Below are 16,475 nucleotides of genomic sequence, written 5' to 3' on the forward strand. Positions count from 1 at the left end.
TTATGCACCTAAGAGCAGTTATATTATAACCATGATCTTACTCTACAAGATGTGTGCTTTGGGTAGTCATCCTGGTAGAAGATAAAATCACGATAAAACTGTTTTTTATTCCGAGCACACTGGTACTGGACCTTTTTTCCTTTTACCTTTCTGATCACATTTTCGTTTAAATAAATCTGTGCATTATGTAATGGACCAAACACAATATTGCCTACAAAATACTACCCAGACAAGCAACAAGCCCATTACGATTTGTCTTTTGTATTGTAAAGAAACATTTATTTCTTTTTTTAAATTGACAAGGAGCCTTTTTACAGAAAACATTAAATGGAATTGTGCAGAAAATAAACAAAATTATAGAGTAGTAAAGCTCAGCTTTCACTTGAATAAAAAAACATGATCAGTTGTCATTTTGACATAACTTCACTTGACTTGATAGTTAGGGAGATTTTTCTTGACTAACTTTCTATTAAAGTTGCCTTGATTGCAAGGTAATTTTTTGGAAGCAGGCCAATCAGATACTAGAAACTTGCCTAACTTTCAAGTCCCTTATGTCGTCTGAACGTGCCCATTGTCTTAACATACATAAATCCACTGGCAGTATTCCCGCTATTGTTCTGAAGAGGTGTTTTTCAACGCTGGATAATGAGTGTGGAGGAAATATATTATAATAATATTTATTAGAAAGTAAGATTATTGCACTTGATATTTCAAAAACATTTGATAGGATTCCTATTTTTTTTATAATAAGCGCACACTCAAGGGGATAACACTACCCTTATTATGTAGACACAGTGTGAACACGAGGAAAGGGACAGAGGAGGTGTAGGTGCAAATTGGTTTTGAATACCTGACTATTGCAATGGCTGGGAAAGACAGAGTGTAGTAAGCCATTCCACATTCTCGTAGTAGGCTAAATAACGAATCTCTGTACTTGACAGTACTTATTACGATTAAGGGAAAACTTTCCGTTGTTTTAAAGCCATTCCAACTGAGGAAAACCGGAATAAATTCAAACAAGCCAGCAAGGCCTGCAATACCCATAATCGACGGACCTATGATAGTATTATCACCAATCAATTAAAATGCTTTACGTTCAATGTTATCCAAGAGGCTTAAGTAAGTTGAAGGAGCACCAGTCCAGAGATCACGTATGTGATCATTCCACAAGATGTGGTTGGTGATACACATACCGAGAATAATGGGTTCCTGATATTTTGTCGGTGCAGTTCCTCATCCAAAGAAGAGCAATGTGATTTTAAAAATAAATATGAAAAGGTAAGAGTACTTTCGTCAGCGAAAAAATCTATTGGATTAGAAGTTGCAGACAGGAGATCGGTACTAAAAATGAGAAAGAGTGTTGGAGATAGAACAGAGCCCTTGGGCACACCAGTATTTATTTTGTGGCTCTCAGACTTGAATCAATCCAATACAACTTGTATTGAACGATCCGAAAGGTAATTAATAATCCAATGAAGGAGGGATTCATGAATACCGAAAACACTCATTTTCGATAAAAAAGCCTGATGCCAAAACCTATCAAATGCTTTTGAAATATAAGTGCAATAATCTTACTTCCTCCAAAACGATATAAAGATTTGCTCCACTGTTTGGTGAAATGAACCATGAGATCACCATTGAGCTGATAATTAATCAGCGTTTCAATGACCGTGGAAAGAAGGGACGTAAGTGCAATCGGTCAGTAGTTAGAGGGTGAGGAAGATTCGCCGTTTTTGGGAATAGGCTGAACAAATGCCGTTTTCCATCCGCTGGGAACGAGACCTGAGGAGTAGGACAGATGAAAAAGCTTACGCAGTTGTTTTGTCAGCGTTGAAGAACACCTCTTCAGAACAATAGCGGGGATACCATTCGGACCAGCGGATTTATGTGTGTTTAGATCTCTAAGGACTCTTGCCACGTACTAGTGCGAAAAAAGATTGGTCCCATAGAATCACTTACTCACTCAAGTACAGGCGGAGTCATGACACTCACTGGCAGCGTAGAATTGGCGGCGAACTGCCTAGCAAAGAGATTAACTTTCTCTAAAGAGCTAACAAAAGGAGAGTTATTGACAACTAGCGTAGGAACCGAAGAAGAGGAAGAATTCCTCATGTTTTTTACAAATAACCAAACATTTTGACTGCAATATTTTTTGCCGTAACTTTTGGTCATGTAAAAATTTGGTCCGTAGAATATGGGTGTTACAGGCCTTCCTGGCTTGTTTGAACTTTTTCCGGCTTTCCTCAGTACGGTTAGCTTTATAGCAACGGAAACTTACCTCTTTGGCCCTAATAACCTCTTTGCAACTCGCATCGAACCATGCGTTTTCCTTGGGTCTGATACTTTTAACCCTGTTCAGTATAAAAGTTCTCATTCCCAGGAGAATTAAACTTGTGATCATATCAGCGCTGCCTTCAACGTCACTATCGAGGAAACATAGTGACCAGTTAAAGATCCTGAAGTAATTATTGAGACCGTCCCAGTTGGCTTTCTCGTATTGCCAAACGGTTCTCTTAGGAGCTCTTTCTTTAACTGGAGAATTTTTACACGAGAAATTTGCTGATATTACACAATGGTCAAATGTGCCTAGAGGAGATAGAACACTAATAGTGTACTTACCAGGGTCAGAGGTAAGAAACAAGTCAAGAGTGTTTTCTGCTCGACCTTCAACGTCCGATATTCGGGTGGGCTCGTTGACTAGCTGAGTTAGGTGGTTCAACTCAGCGAAGATTTCTGCACACACTCCATCGGGTGTTGTCTGGCCTGAATGTTGAAGCCATGAAGAATTGTGTACATTGAAATCGCCCGTACCATATTGTGGTAAGAGCTGATAAGCAACATCATTCCTAATGTATATGACGAGGCCATGTGGGAAAAGAATAAAGACACCAAGCTATACCCATGAATAAAAAATTCAGCAGGATCGGGATCCTCACCTACTTGGGTTTCACTTAGTGCTAAAACAGCTGGCCTGTATAAAACAGTATGGCGGTATGCCAACAAAAAATTTGCCCAATTTGGTTTAAAGAAAACAAGTTGTGAACCTTTTGAACTCGCTGTCAACAAAAACAATATATGTACCATCTGATGTTCCACAAGGGAACCATCATGGTCCATTGTTTTTTTTTGATTTTCATAAATGAATTACCATTATACTTTAATTTTACAAATGGTCTATTATTAGCAGATGATTTTAAAATATGTTAAAAGCATAAATGATTGTGTATTAAAACAGAATAATATTGATACTATAAACGATTGGGGTAAGTTATGATCTTTCGCTTAACATCAATAAATGTAATTGTATATGTCTCTTTCTCGATGTCGTACTATTATTAATTATAATTATAATATTTCAATCGTCGTCTTGTGTAGAGTTTCGGAGATTAAGGGACTCGGTGTAATATCCCATGAAAAATTAAATTTCTCTGGGCATATGGATTATGTAATTGCTTAAGCGAATTCTATGTTGGGCTTGCTTTAAAGATGTTGTGCTGAATTTTCGAATCCATATGCAATAAAATCCGTCTATATGTCTCTTGTACGTCCTAATTTGAAATATGCTTTAGTTGTATGGGACCCTTATTATACAGTTTCTAAAAATCGTATTGAGAAAGTTCAAAAGTCTTTAACAAAATTTGCAGTTCGACATTTAAAATGAAATCTATATTCAATGCCTTGTTATTCTACGCTTAAGTTGGTCTGAACTCTTTAGAAAATCGGCAAATTGTTAATTGTGTAATGTATATTGTCTTACCATATAAAATGCTCCGATTTTATAATCTATTAAATTTGTATTTGCCTCAAAGATATATGTACCAATTTCAAGATGCATGAAATTATTTAATTATTTTAATTATATTTAGATATAAGCCTAGAAAGGAATGTTATTAAGCAATATTTAAACGATAAATTATTTAGTATCTAGTTAAAAGCAATCTGTAAGAGTTAACTCGATAGATGAAGTTAATAAATAAATAAATTTAAACTTCACGAAGCTTCTAAAGACACTGCAATGACCATTATAATAGCACATATTTTTGGGTGACGTAAATAAGCGTTTTACCCCATATATTACCAACACTCTCTATTTTTTAAAATGTCCTTGCTTTGTATCCTCCACGTTTGGCAACAATACTTTTGTTATCTTTGTTTGTTTTTTTTTCTAGGTTAGCTCTCTCCAACTCAAAAAATGTCTCAAAAACAACCGTGAAAACCATTAAAGTTATATTTACAGGTAGTGTTTCTTTGCTACTATTTATTTCTTTGTAAGGGAACATACTTTTAATAACCAAAAAATAAGCTTATTTTCCCCAGTACACTGTTTTGTCTTCGACACTCTTGCCCATGTTTATAATAATGATTTTTTTGTCTGATTCTCTAATTTAATTGATCGATACCTCCTCACTAATCATATCTTGCTTCTCCAATAAAACACAGAACTCATCATATTTTGGTTTAATTGCGACTCCAATTAAATCCAAACTCAATTCAGATTTTCAAGTGCAAAATCCATTTTATTTACAACAGTTTTCAGTATAAAACAAACTTACTTACAATAATACTAATTTGAACTAAGTATTAATATTTCTTAGAGTTATGTTGTCTTTTTGATCCTCCATTTCAGATTTTACCTCTTCAATTAAGGAATCAATTTCTTCAATCGAATACATTTTTTTCTTAAAAGGTTTTGGTGCTTCCGGAACATACGAAGGTTTTTCCATCTAAAGAACAAAACAAAAATGAAACAATACATTTTCAAATTATGAGCCTTGAAAAAAATATTTGTTCATAGTAACTACCAAAAAGTGTTTGTATTCAGGTGAAAGAGATTCTAAGTACAAAATCTTATCTTCGATCGCTTTAATCCTCTCAAAAATATTCTTTGGATTTAAAACTCCCATATTCAAATGAACTTCGACATTTTGCAAACGTTCTCTCAGGCCGAGAGGCATATTGTCAGTCATTCCTGTGTCTGTGTCTTCGTGTTCAACTAGCTCTTCTTTGATTCGCATTTCCGTATGTCCTTCGTTCATCATGAGTTTGTCAAGGGCTAGGAGGTAGTCGGGTTTTATTTGTGGCCCAATGCGGTTTTTGACTCGACGAACTTTTCGGAGGAGACGAACAATTATATTTTATACATATACAATATTAAAAATGACAGATGGTACCTCTTAAATGTCCTTTGGAATCAACTTGCTTTATAAAGATGCTATTCGTCCTTGCACACGATGTGATTTCTTCTTGCTCTTCCGTCTTTATTTCATCCTTTATCCTGGTTGCTGTTGCCGTAAAATCTCGAATGTTATTCAAATCGATTTCTTCGCGTTTCTTTTCGACGAAACAATGAATTCTCCGAATAATTTCTTTCTCATCGGCTGCGATTTGTACAAGATTCTGAGACACCGAATCAGTTTCAACTTGACAATCATCAAAATCCAATCTATTTCTTTTTAGTTTCCTTGGAATATCCGGACCTGTGATCAATGAAACCAAATAAACAAACAAAACAATCCAAAAACTTTGCATAAGAGGAAAAATTAAAGTATTTTTTATTTTATAAATAAACAATCTAAACAGGTACAAAACTAGCATTGTTGTTTTTAATCAACTACTTTCTTTGTGAAGATTTTTTAACCACTGACATTCTTTGTTTTCCTTCCAGGCTGATTCGTTGGCATCGTATTTCTCCTTTTTCCAAATGGGTACGGTTTTTTTGAGTTCTTCAATTGCATGTTGGACTGCTTCAAGGCTTGCTTGGCGATGTGGCGATGAGATGGCAATTACCACACTGGCTTCCTTGACCGGCACCAAACCTAGGCGATGGTAAATAGCGATTTTATGGACATCATCCCATTTATTGCGAATGCCATCGCAAATTTGTTTCATCATCTTGATGGCCATCGGTTCGTAGGCGACATATTCAAGGGTGACAACCTGTAATCAAGAAATGAGGTATAAAAATAAAGCAGATGAAAGATATAATTGAAGTTGTCAGGTCGAACTAAAAATAAAGAACAAATGAGTGGCTTTGTACACTTCACATTTTTCAAATGTTTTAGTTGTAAGGTCTTTCTGATAACCCCGCTGTCTTTCATGTTTTGCAGCATAGAGCCAAGTAGGTACTCACCTTCTTATCTTCGAAATTATCTCGCGTTGTTCCAACGAACAACGAAATCGCACCGCAACTATCATCAGCTACTAACTCACTAATGACACCAACATCTAGTTTATTTGGTGTCAGCTTAAGTAAATCTAATTCCGTGTCCATAATTCTGCTTGATTTATTGTTCTTCCGTAAATGGTAGATTTTTGTAGGTGAAAGAAATCTTCTCTTTTGTTAGCCTCCACTTATTGGTGGAATTATGGCAATCTCGTCACCCGGATTCAAAGACACTACTTGCTCTAAATTATCACAATACTCTTCGTTTAATGCAAGTATAATATTATTTTTAATTATATCTAAATTATACTGTTCGCTTATAGTATTTAACAATTCAGATACTTTAGCTTGAACTGGAAGATTTATATTTGTTTCTGAGATACCAGCTAAATCACGTGATTTAGCGAAAAATAATAAACGAACGTTGACCAATGATATGCTCATTATTATTGAGCATTCAAATTCGTTTTTATTTTATTGCAATTTGAAGAAATTAAACAAAAAACACGATTGTTAAATTATTTTTTAACAAATCTTCTTTCTTCAAACTTCAACTATCACTTTTCCTGTGTCACTGTCACTTTACTTCATTCAATTTGAAGTTTATGGAATGTTAGGAAGTAAAATGAATGCATTCAGCGTTTCTTATAAGTGTTATTTAATTGGCTTTTCACACTAAGTCCAAAACCCGGTTTTTGCGAAATTATCGGTTTTGGCCGAAAACCTACATCGAAAACTGAAGTTTTATATAAAACTTCTCGAAAACTAGTTGCAATTCAAAGTTGAACTAAACAAACAAACCTTTCGAAACATTCGGTGATCAAATTAATGTAAACAAAACGGCTGATGGCTGCTTTCAAAACAAATATTTAATTTTGAAATAAATTTGGTAGTGGTAAGTAATTTTATTTATACCATTTATACCGGTAACTCCGTTCAATCGCAAGGATTTGGGATATATGAGAAAGGCGATAAGTTCATTTGTGGAGGAGAATAAGTATGAAAGAAAATTACTGGTGAAGGCTAAGTCTCAGCGGGCTAGTAAATTTTGCCCTAAAACATTCCACAATGTGGGAATCGTTGTTCCATTGAGAAGATCCTCAGTGCATTGGACAAACCAGGCAAGTCCTCAAAAGAAGAAGCCAGAGAGATAGTCATGGAGAAATTGCAGTCCATCATAACATCTTCTGTGATCGCTTTGGATGAGTGTGATTTTTTTACGAATCTGGAACTAGAAACTAACCTTTTCTGCTCCGGCCATAAGGACCTTCACAAAATCGTTCAGAATCTTCCCAACCCCGCCTATAAGTTGCTCGGATGGCATTTGGCCAACAGAGGAAGCTTAGTACTTTGGATTGAATTTGTTGTAAAAGAAGAAGAAAATGTTTTCAATAAAATTAATTTTTTCTCTACCATTTTTTTTGTGTTGTTGATTCTATGATATATTTTCTAGACAATTAGCTTTTTCTTAGTGAATTGTTTGAACCAGTTGAAGTGAACAAAAAGGATAGTAGCAGCCAAGCGTGCTTGAAGTTCTTGTTGGTTCATGAGCCCATTTCACCATATAGAACATCTTCACTGTGTGAAAGGAAGTACTTGCATATTTTCATTTTATCCGCATCCGAGTTTTTTATATTTTCGTATCGAAACATTTGTTAAACCGCTCAATGACGGGATCCATTCTTTCTTTTGGAGCTCGTATAGATTTTTGTCTTCCTGAAAATCAACTTGATAAGTACCTACATAAGGATAAAGTTTGTATCTTGCATTTCCAGATCCTTTAGTTCATTGCAGAGCATATCGAAAGTTCTGCGGCTCAATTTGAATTGGTTAGAATTAATTTTATTTTCACAAATAATTTTAGAAGAAGAAATATTCATAACTTTTTACTCACAAATTTTTTCATCTATACCAAATTTGACAGCCGGTGCTAAACAAATTTAAATGTCAAATGAAAACGTGTAAATGTTCGGTATAAACGATTTTCGAAAACTTTTTGCCGAAAACTCGGTTTTGGGTTTGGTGTGAAAAGGCTATAACTTTCTTAATTTAATTTCCTGTTTATATTTTTTATTTATTCTCAGAAATAAAAATAAATTGTATCACTTTTGCTGTCAAAAAACTAAAAGGAGAATTTTTATAATTCGATTACTCATTTTTCGATAAGAATTCTCTATGACGCAATTCAGAGAGGATGAAAAGAAATTCAAAGCCAGATTGAATGCTAGGTGAGAAAGAGTAGTGAATTTTTGTTTGTATTTCATTCTTTTGCTCAATCCGTCTGAGAAAATTCTCTGAAATCTTTGGAAATATAAGGTGGTCAAATAAACTTGTGGCAGAAAGTACAAATAAAAATAAAGCATTAAACGTAAGACACTAATTTCATTTCATATTGGGTGCTTGTATGAAAAATTGATTTTAAGGCAAGCTTTCGAAGATAGTTGCCTCCTTTAACCGCCTCTTAGGTTAGGCAAAAATTAACCTTGGTAGACTAAAATGAGCTTAGCAAAATAGAACGAACCAACAAATTCTAGCAAAAAAACAATGGACAGAATCTTGTCGAGAAAGCTTAAGACTCATGGTAGATACCTACTTCTCGGACTGTAATTATGTCAACTACTAATCAGAGCTATCAACCTAAACTGAAAATAAAACAAAATTAAATAGGCCATAAGTCCCTTTTCATTATTCAAATCGCCAGATCCGGGTGGCATCTTACCTATGATGCTAAAAAAGATAGAAGATCGAGTAATCCTACACCTTTCCTGTATATTCCACAATAGCCTTAGATGGGAATATGTTCCCAGTGTGTCGAAGTCGAAGTAGTTTTCATACCTTAAGCTGGTAAAAATTATAGAAACAAAACACTTCACGATAAGGAGTATACACGGGCCGCATTTTAAGACATCACAGGGACATTCAACAACGTTCAAAACAGTGCAGTCGAAAAAGCTCTTACGGGTCTAAAAATAGAACAATCTATTGTAAACTCGATCATGTGTATACTAAAGCATAGACAGATCAAAATTGAACTAGGTGGTCCACTTCTCTTGATTCTGGCCATGAACGAAGTTCTTACAAAACTCGAATACAGTGGCGTGAAAGCAGTGGCCTACGATGACAGTGTAGCTCTTTTGACAACAGGGGAGTTCCCAACCGCTGTAAGTAAAAACTGAACCAAGCCTTATTTATACATGGTAGGAGATTGAACCCTGAAAACAGATTATTTAGAACACCTTACAAATAAGAGGAGAATACCAGATTATACAATTCCTTGTATAGAAGAAACCCTAGTACCTAGGAGTAATCCTAGATAAGAAGCTGAACTGATGATGGAACCAAAAAAGCTCAGATCGCATTGTACTCATGCTATAGACCTTTAGTAAAAAATTTGCACCAAATCCTAAAATCATTATTAGAGAACCAAAAAAGCTCAGATTGCATTGTACTCATTCTATAGACTTTTAGTAAAAATTTGGCACCAAATCCTAAAATCATGCTGTGGATTGTCAGACCAGTACTCACTTATGGTGACACGGTATGGCGGAATCCGTTAAAGAAAGCTTAAAGTCTTTAAACTTTCACAAGGGGATGTAAAGGCATAAAAGGTGCAGTGAGACCACTCCCATCAGGAATGTAAGCAATACTAAATCTCCTACCTCTGAACCTTAATATGAAGAAAATAGCTGCAAACAGTGCTTTACAGTTAATCTAGAGCAACTGCTAGAACACAAGGCACATCGGGCACGCGCAGATTATCTACGTATACATATGGAACAAAGTAAGCTCAGAATACATGAATCCATGTCTGAACGAATGGGTGAACAATGTCCCACACATAAGTGAGTCGAAACTATCCATATATGTACACAGACAGCTTGAATACGGATGCGGGAGTAGGTTCAGGCTTCTTTTCAGAAACACTTAATCTTGCCAATTCTTTCAGACTCCCCGATCAAAGCACTGTCTTCCAAGCCGAGGTATTGCCAGTGACAAACGCTGCAAAACAGGTCTTAATAAGGGCGTAGTCATAAGCTGATATCACCATTTTTAATAATAATAAAGCAGCAATAAAATCAATATCTGCTACAGTAATCAATTAAAAGCTTGTTAATTACGGTGGCCAAGAATTAAGACTTCTTTAATTATCTTGCAGAACTGGTAGGCATTTCAGGAAATCTATAGACATCACATGTTTTTATATTTTATTTTCAGGGAAGTTTAATACTGCGGGCTATCAAAATAGATCTACATGAAACTTAAGCTATTTGTTTTTTGCGAGTAAGAATTAGAATGATAATTTAAATATTTAATAATACCCGACAAAATCAAAACAATTTGAAAACAAAAACATATAGACCCGTATTTATAAAGAAAACATATTTAAAATAATTTAGTTCAGATTTCATGTTTAGGAAAACTACACAACGGAATACAAATATTCCGGACTCAAATGGAACGGTAGGCAACTGCCTTTAGTTTAAGTTCGGAAAATTCTTATTATTGGTGCTGTTTTCCTGAACACGGGAGCTGAAATAACTAAATTTATGTATATTTTCTTTATAAATACGGGTCATAAACGATAATATTTGATTTCAGTTTACATATTTGTACCTTCTTTACATTGGGCAGGTTCAGGCGACATAATGGGCTTGAAAGTAAGGGAACTTTAATCGAAAGTTGACTGGAAAGTTAGTCAGTAAAAATCTCCCTAACTAATCAAGTCTACTTCTGTCAAAAGGACAGTTGATCACGTTTTTTTCATTCAATTGAAAACAGAACTTTATTTCCCTTTGGCTTATTAACTTTCTGCGCAATTTTATTCAATGTTTTCTGCAAAATTGGTTCTTTATGAATTTGGAAAAGAAATAAGAAATCTTAACAATACATAATACAAATCGTGATGGACTTGTAGCTTATCTGAGGAGTGTTCCTAAACAATAATGTTTTCGGTATTTTTTTTTACTATGAACTTAAAGTAGAAGCTTGAAGTAAAGTTCTGATTTTGAAATTCATAACACTTGAAAAATTAACTAGTTGCTTTGATCAAAATGATACGTTCAAAGAATGAAGTTGGCTGTAAATGAAGTCTCTTATGCTTTCTGGACCTGGCGATAGGCACGAATACAAAAATCTAAGGTTATGACAGCAACTGATTTTAATTTAAATCTACTTGACAGTGAACAGCTTACTCTTCCACGCATCCTAATATTTCAGAATTTTATTTTTTAAGTCGCTCTTAGGTTCCACACTTACTTTTCGTAGACAGCGCCACCATGGCACCGACTGGTTCCGTAACAAACATTATTGGCAGTATTATTCAAATACAATATACAATGCTCCCACATACATCCCTGGCTTGATAAAAATCATACTCTCTTTTGAAATTCCTTTTCGTTTCTGTGTATAACAGTTTTAACAGATTTGCAAAAATTGACAGCGCAGAATCGTTTCAAAATGAAATCGGAAAAGGAACATCACACAAAATAAAATCAAAATCAAATTTAAATCAGTTTAATTTTGTGTGGCCGGCAGTTAAGTGCTGAGTGTTTAATTATTTCCTCTTTGTCAATTTTTTAATTTTCAAATTTCAAATATTTGCATTTTACTAAATAACCGTAAAATACGTTGTTTTCTCTCCAAAATTCTAAACAAAAAAGTGTAAAAATACGCAATTCAAAGCACGGCAACGTGATTTCGTTAAAAAAAGAGTAAACAAATTTTAAGTCACAAAATTGCCGCGTGTGTGGATATGAACTAAGAACCAACCCTCAACCAACCCTCAACCAACAGCACTTAAACTTTAACAAGTAAGTTTTTTAACAAATTATCATTCATACTCTCTTTTTGGTTTTGCGATAAAAATCTGCTTATAATTTTATTGTCGATGTCAACCCAACAGAAACCCACAACTCCAACTCGCTAACTCGCCGTCAGTCACACAGTCACCTCAGTCATCATTTTCCTTCCATTACACGCGACATAGTTCACCTCAATGTCGTATAAAAAATGCAGTTTCATTAGAAAAATCAATAAATTCTCTTTTCCTTCGCCGTGGAGTAGTTTTTGTTAGCTATCGGGAGCGGGAGCAGGAGCGACTTCCGTCACCTTTTGCATATATGGGGTTCTGAGTTTTAACAGAATCATATGCATGCAACCTGCTGAAAGTTTATATTGCAAACAAAAAATCATCAAAATCTCGATAAGGATTGTGGTACTATCGTGTCGCGGGGCCCCATAGAGAAGTGCACAAGTGCAGCAATGTAATAAGAGAGAGGAAGGGTGTGTAAAGGCCGTTTCACCCTTGGTTTGTTCATTGCTAAGGTGCCTACTGCCTTCTGCCTGCACCAAGGTCTCTAATGCAGGTTTTGTTCAATTAGAAGAAATGTTTTCAGCACGTTTTTATTTATTTATTTTTTCTTCTGTGAGAACTCGCTGTCATACATCATCATTGTTGCTCCTGTTTTGCAGCAATTATGTTTGTGTCATTGGGTTTGAGTCAGAGCAGAGAGAATTATGAAAGTTTAACGTGCCTGGTTTTGGGTTTGAGTTTGAGCATGGGTCTGATTCTGGGTGGTGAATGTGTTCATGTTCGTGTCCTTGATTCTGCTGCAGTGCAGGTTTATCAGGAGAATCTTTCTTTTTTTTTTAAATTTTTTCTTTGAAGAGCGTAGTCCATCGTAACGATGATGGGAGGATTCTCTTTTGGATTGTACAGAGTACAATCGCCCCCTTAGATCAGTCTCAAAGCAAATTAATAATCCGACGAAAAAGCACGCAAGTTTCACATTTTTCTTTACTTTACACTGCTACACTACACTGTCCGGGTGGCAGTTGGTAGTCAATGTACAATTTTCACGTTTTATTAATAGCCATGCCAGCAGCAAGGAAATGTACGTAGCTACAACGAAGAAAAGGGGTGCTGTGAGGGTGTGGCATTGGCATTGAGGGACTGTTATTCTCTTCTTCTATTAGAGCCTTGAGTCATCCTGGCTGATTTTATTATTTTAGAGGAAACAATTTTCTAGGAATTAATTTTTTAAAATATACGTAAATATGTATATTTCTTTGTTTTGTTTTGTTTTTTTTTTTCCTCAATGAATTTCGAAAAAGGGCCCATAATTAGAATCTGGATATTGAAGCATTCAGAGAATGATTCATAAAAAGATTTTGACAATATTTACGACATAGAATGTGGGTTTTTTCCCATTCAATTCATTTTAATTAATTTCGAAAGTAAAGCTATTTTTGTCTTTTAAGTTTAACAGATGATATAATATGCAACCATAAAGAGTTCTTTGAACTTATTGGATATCTTATTTTGGTGAAGGAAGTAAAAATGTAAATGTAAAAAGGCCCTTTTTGACATGACAATTATTTATTTCTTTTGTTATGGACAGAGAGGATAGGGCCAAGAGGAGGATGAGTGGGCATATGTTTTTAATCAGTTGCCATTGTAATAATCTTAAAATTTAAAAAAAAAATTGCATGGAAAATGTCATTGAGATCAAATATTTACAAACATTGGTCGCATTCACAAAGCTGGTGGCTACGTAGTTAAGGGATTCTGATTGTCCAAATTTAACTACAAAAGTAGTTGAAATTTTCTCTCCGACGTAGTCTAAAAAATTCGGCTACAAAGTTAGTGGGGAATGATTTTGACGTTTTAAAATCAACTGCTCGGTAAAGACACACGAATTCAAAATGAAATAAATCGTTCAATTTTCAAATACAAATATAAATCATTCAAATTGTTTCTAAATTTGATTTTGTTGAATTTAAAAACACAAAAGATAAGTTAAAGTTATCAAATCTAAAATGTTTCTTATTTTATATATTTGCATTTATCAATAATATGACAGTTCCAGATTGACTAGCTTTGTAGTGTAGTTTTGCCTTTTGCATTCACAAAGCTAGTTGAATTTTGACTACGTAGCCACTAGCTTTGTGAATGCGACCATTGTCATGTTGCCAAACGTTGAACCCATTTATTTTATTTTTTTGGCTCCAAAACTAGTATGATAAATGAGACCCTTTAGTGCGTTTCATAATTTTAAAATTCATACTTCTCCTCTTTAACTCGACCCTAATCTAAACTGGAAACTAAATATTGAAGTACGGGCTAAGAAGGCCTGTGTTGGCTTCTACGCCTGCAGCAAAACTTTCGGCAAAAAGTGGGGACTTCAGTCGAAGATGATTTTATGGACGTGCACAGCCTCAGTACGTCCAATCTTAACATATGGTTCGATTGTGTGGTGGCCTGCTCTTAGCAAAGCCTATAATATTAATAAGCTAAAGAAGGTTCAGAGAACATGCGCACATGCCCAACGGACGCCTTAAACGTTATTTTGGATCTTCTACCAATCGACCTTTTTATTAAATACATAGTTTCCTGCAGCGCTATTAGGCTGAAGGAATCAAACAGCTAGTTGTCAAAACTATATGGTCACAGCAACACAACGAAATTGATTCCCTCAGATATTATCTCGGTAGACACTGACTACTAAACTCCTACTTTGAGCCTTAGTAAGGGTTTTAAAGTTATTTTCCCATCCAGAGAAGATTGGGAGGATGACATCGTGTCGATAGGTTTCGACACAACCATCTTTACTGACGGCTCAAAGATGGAGTGCGGAGTTGGTTCTGGGATCTTTTCTGAGTCCCTTAATGTAGCCAAATCCTTTAGGCTTCCTGAATTTGCTAGCGTTTTTCAGGCTGAACTGCTGGCAATAAGGGAGGCATGTAAGATACTTAAACAAAGCCCAAACCAAAACCGAAATGTGGCTATCTTTACAGACAGTCAGGCAGCTGTCAAAGCCATTAACTCGGCCATATAAATTGGTCCAGCAATGTCGCGATGAGCTTGCGAACCTGAATATTAACCTCGGTGTCACCCTGATCTGGGTTCCGGGCCATAGTGGTATCGTGGGAAATGAACGGGCTGACGAACTAGCCAGGCAAGGATCGGCCCTTCATAGCTCACTTGCGGAAATGGTTAACATTCCTCTTTGTGTTATGTGAGAAAGTGAAACGAAAATCCATTTCATCTGCAAATGTCCTGCTTTGGCAAACTTACTTACTTAAGGTGGCGCTACAGTCCTGTGTGAACTAGGGCCTCACCCAACAAACTTCTCCATCTAGCTCGGTCCCTAGCTAGATGTCTCCAGTTTCGCGCTCCAAGTTGGGTGAGGTCACCTTCCACTTGTGGGCATCACCTGATCCGCGGTTTTCCTCTACTGCGCTGGGCCGGAGCATTGGTTTCCATGCGCTCTACGTGACCCAGCCATCTTAGTCGTTGGACTTTTACCCTTCTGGATAAGTCTACGTCGCTGTACCGCCCGTACACTCCCCTTCGATGCATACGGGACCGTAGATCACACGAAGAACTTTTCTCTCGAAGCGACCCAAGGTGCTTTCGTCCGATTTTGTCATGGCCCATGCTTCTGCACCGTATAGTAGGACGGGGATGAGAGTGGACTTTACCACTCAATTGCTTTCTTAGTCTATGTCCTTTCTAGACGACAGCATGTACTTTGCTTTGCCCTCATTAACCGTTAAACCCATTTTTGCCGCCTCTGCCTCAATACTCGCAAAAGCCCCATTGACATCAAGCTGAGTTCTTCCGATTATGTTAATGTCATCAGCATATGCCAGTTATTGAACAGACTTGAAATATAGTGCCTCTAGTTTTGACGTGTGAGCTCTGCACTATTCTTTCAAGCACGATGTTAAATAAATCGCATGACAGCGCATCACCTTGTCTAAAACCTATTTTGACATCGAAAGTTTCTGTTAAGTTGTTTCCAACCTTTATGGAGCAGTGTGAATTTTCCATGGTCATCCTGCACAAACGGACGAGTTTGGCAGGGATGCCAAAACTAGACATGGCTCTATACAGCTCGTCCCTGTAGATGCTGTCATATGTGGCCTTGAAATCGATGAAAAGATGGTGGGTGCCCATTTGGTGTTCTTGAGTTTTTTCCATGATCTGCCGTAATGTGAATATTTGATCGGCTGTGGACTTTCCTGGTCTTAAACCACACTGATAAGGACCTAGCAGGTTGTTGACGATGGCCTGTAGACGTTCACATATTACAGCAGAGAAGATTTTATAGGCGATATTAAGTAGACTTATTCCTCTATAGTTGGTGCAGTTTAGAGGGTCTCCTTTTTTCAGGATCGGGCAACCAATACTGAGGTTCCATTCATCGGGCATGCTTTCTTCCGACCATATCTTACAGATAAGTTGGTGCATGCTCCTAACCAACTTATCTCCAGCTGCTTTAAAGAGCTCGGCTTTCAAGCCATCCGC

At 36.2% G+C, this 16,475-nt stretch overlaps 2 protein-coding genes across 2 annotated transcripts in view; one reads left to right on the forward strand and one right to left on the reverse strand.

The window, feature by feature from the left end:
- Positions 1 to 4,443: 4,443 nt before the first annotated feature.
- On the reverse strand, positions 4,444 to 6,414 carry LOC129942105 (molybdopterin synthase catalytic subunit). Its single transcript, XM_056050904.1, has 5 exons — positions 6,131 to 6,414; positions 5,646 to 5,937; positions 5,172 to 5,477; positions 4,803 to 5,107; positions 4,444 to 4,724 (listed from the first exon to the last, which is right to left on the reverse strand). The coding sequence occupies exons 1-5, from the start codon at positions 6,269 to 6,271 to the stop codon at positions 4,575 to 4,577; spliced, it is 1,194 nt and encodes a 397-aa protein (XP_055906879.1). The 5' UTR covers positions 6,272 to 6,414; the 3' UTR covers positions 4,444 to 4,574.
- Positions 6,415 to 11,669: 5,255 nt separating this feature from the next.
- LOC129941863 (uncharacterized) overlaps positions 11,670 to 16,475 on the forward strand; it is a 43,480-nt gene continuing 38,674 nt past the window's right edge. The window contains exon 1 of the mRNA XM_056050625.1: positions 11,670 to 11,973. The gene's annotated coding sequence lies outside the window, so the exon portion shown is untranslated. The remainder of the gene's footprint in view (positions 11,974 to 16,475) is intronic.

Source organism: Eupeodes corollae, chromosome 1 (genome assembly GCF_945859685.1).
Source record: "Eupeodes corollae chromosome 1, idEupCoro1.1, whole genome shotgun sequence".
In the NCBI taxonomy this organism is placed as follows: domain Eukaryota; kingdom Metazoa; phylum Arthropoda; class Insecta; order Diptera; family Syrphidae; genus Eupeodes; species Eupeodes corollae.

Excerpts from the sequence above, each read along its gene's own strand:
- LOC129942105 (XM_056050904.1), bottom strand. The coding sequence starts at position 6,271 with ATGGACACGGAATTAGATTTACTTAAGCTGACACCAAATAAACTAGAT. Across the intron at positions 5,478-5,645 it reads CTGGAAGGAAAACAAAGAAT|GTCCGGATATTCCAAGGAAA; the intron begins GTCAGTGGTTAA and ends CATTGATCACAG. Across the intron at positions 4,725-4,802 it reads CTGAATACAAACACTTTTTG|ATGGAAAAACCTTCGTATGT; the intron begins GTAGTTACTATG and ends TTTGTTCTTTAG.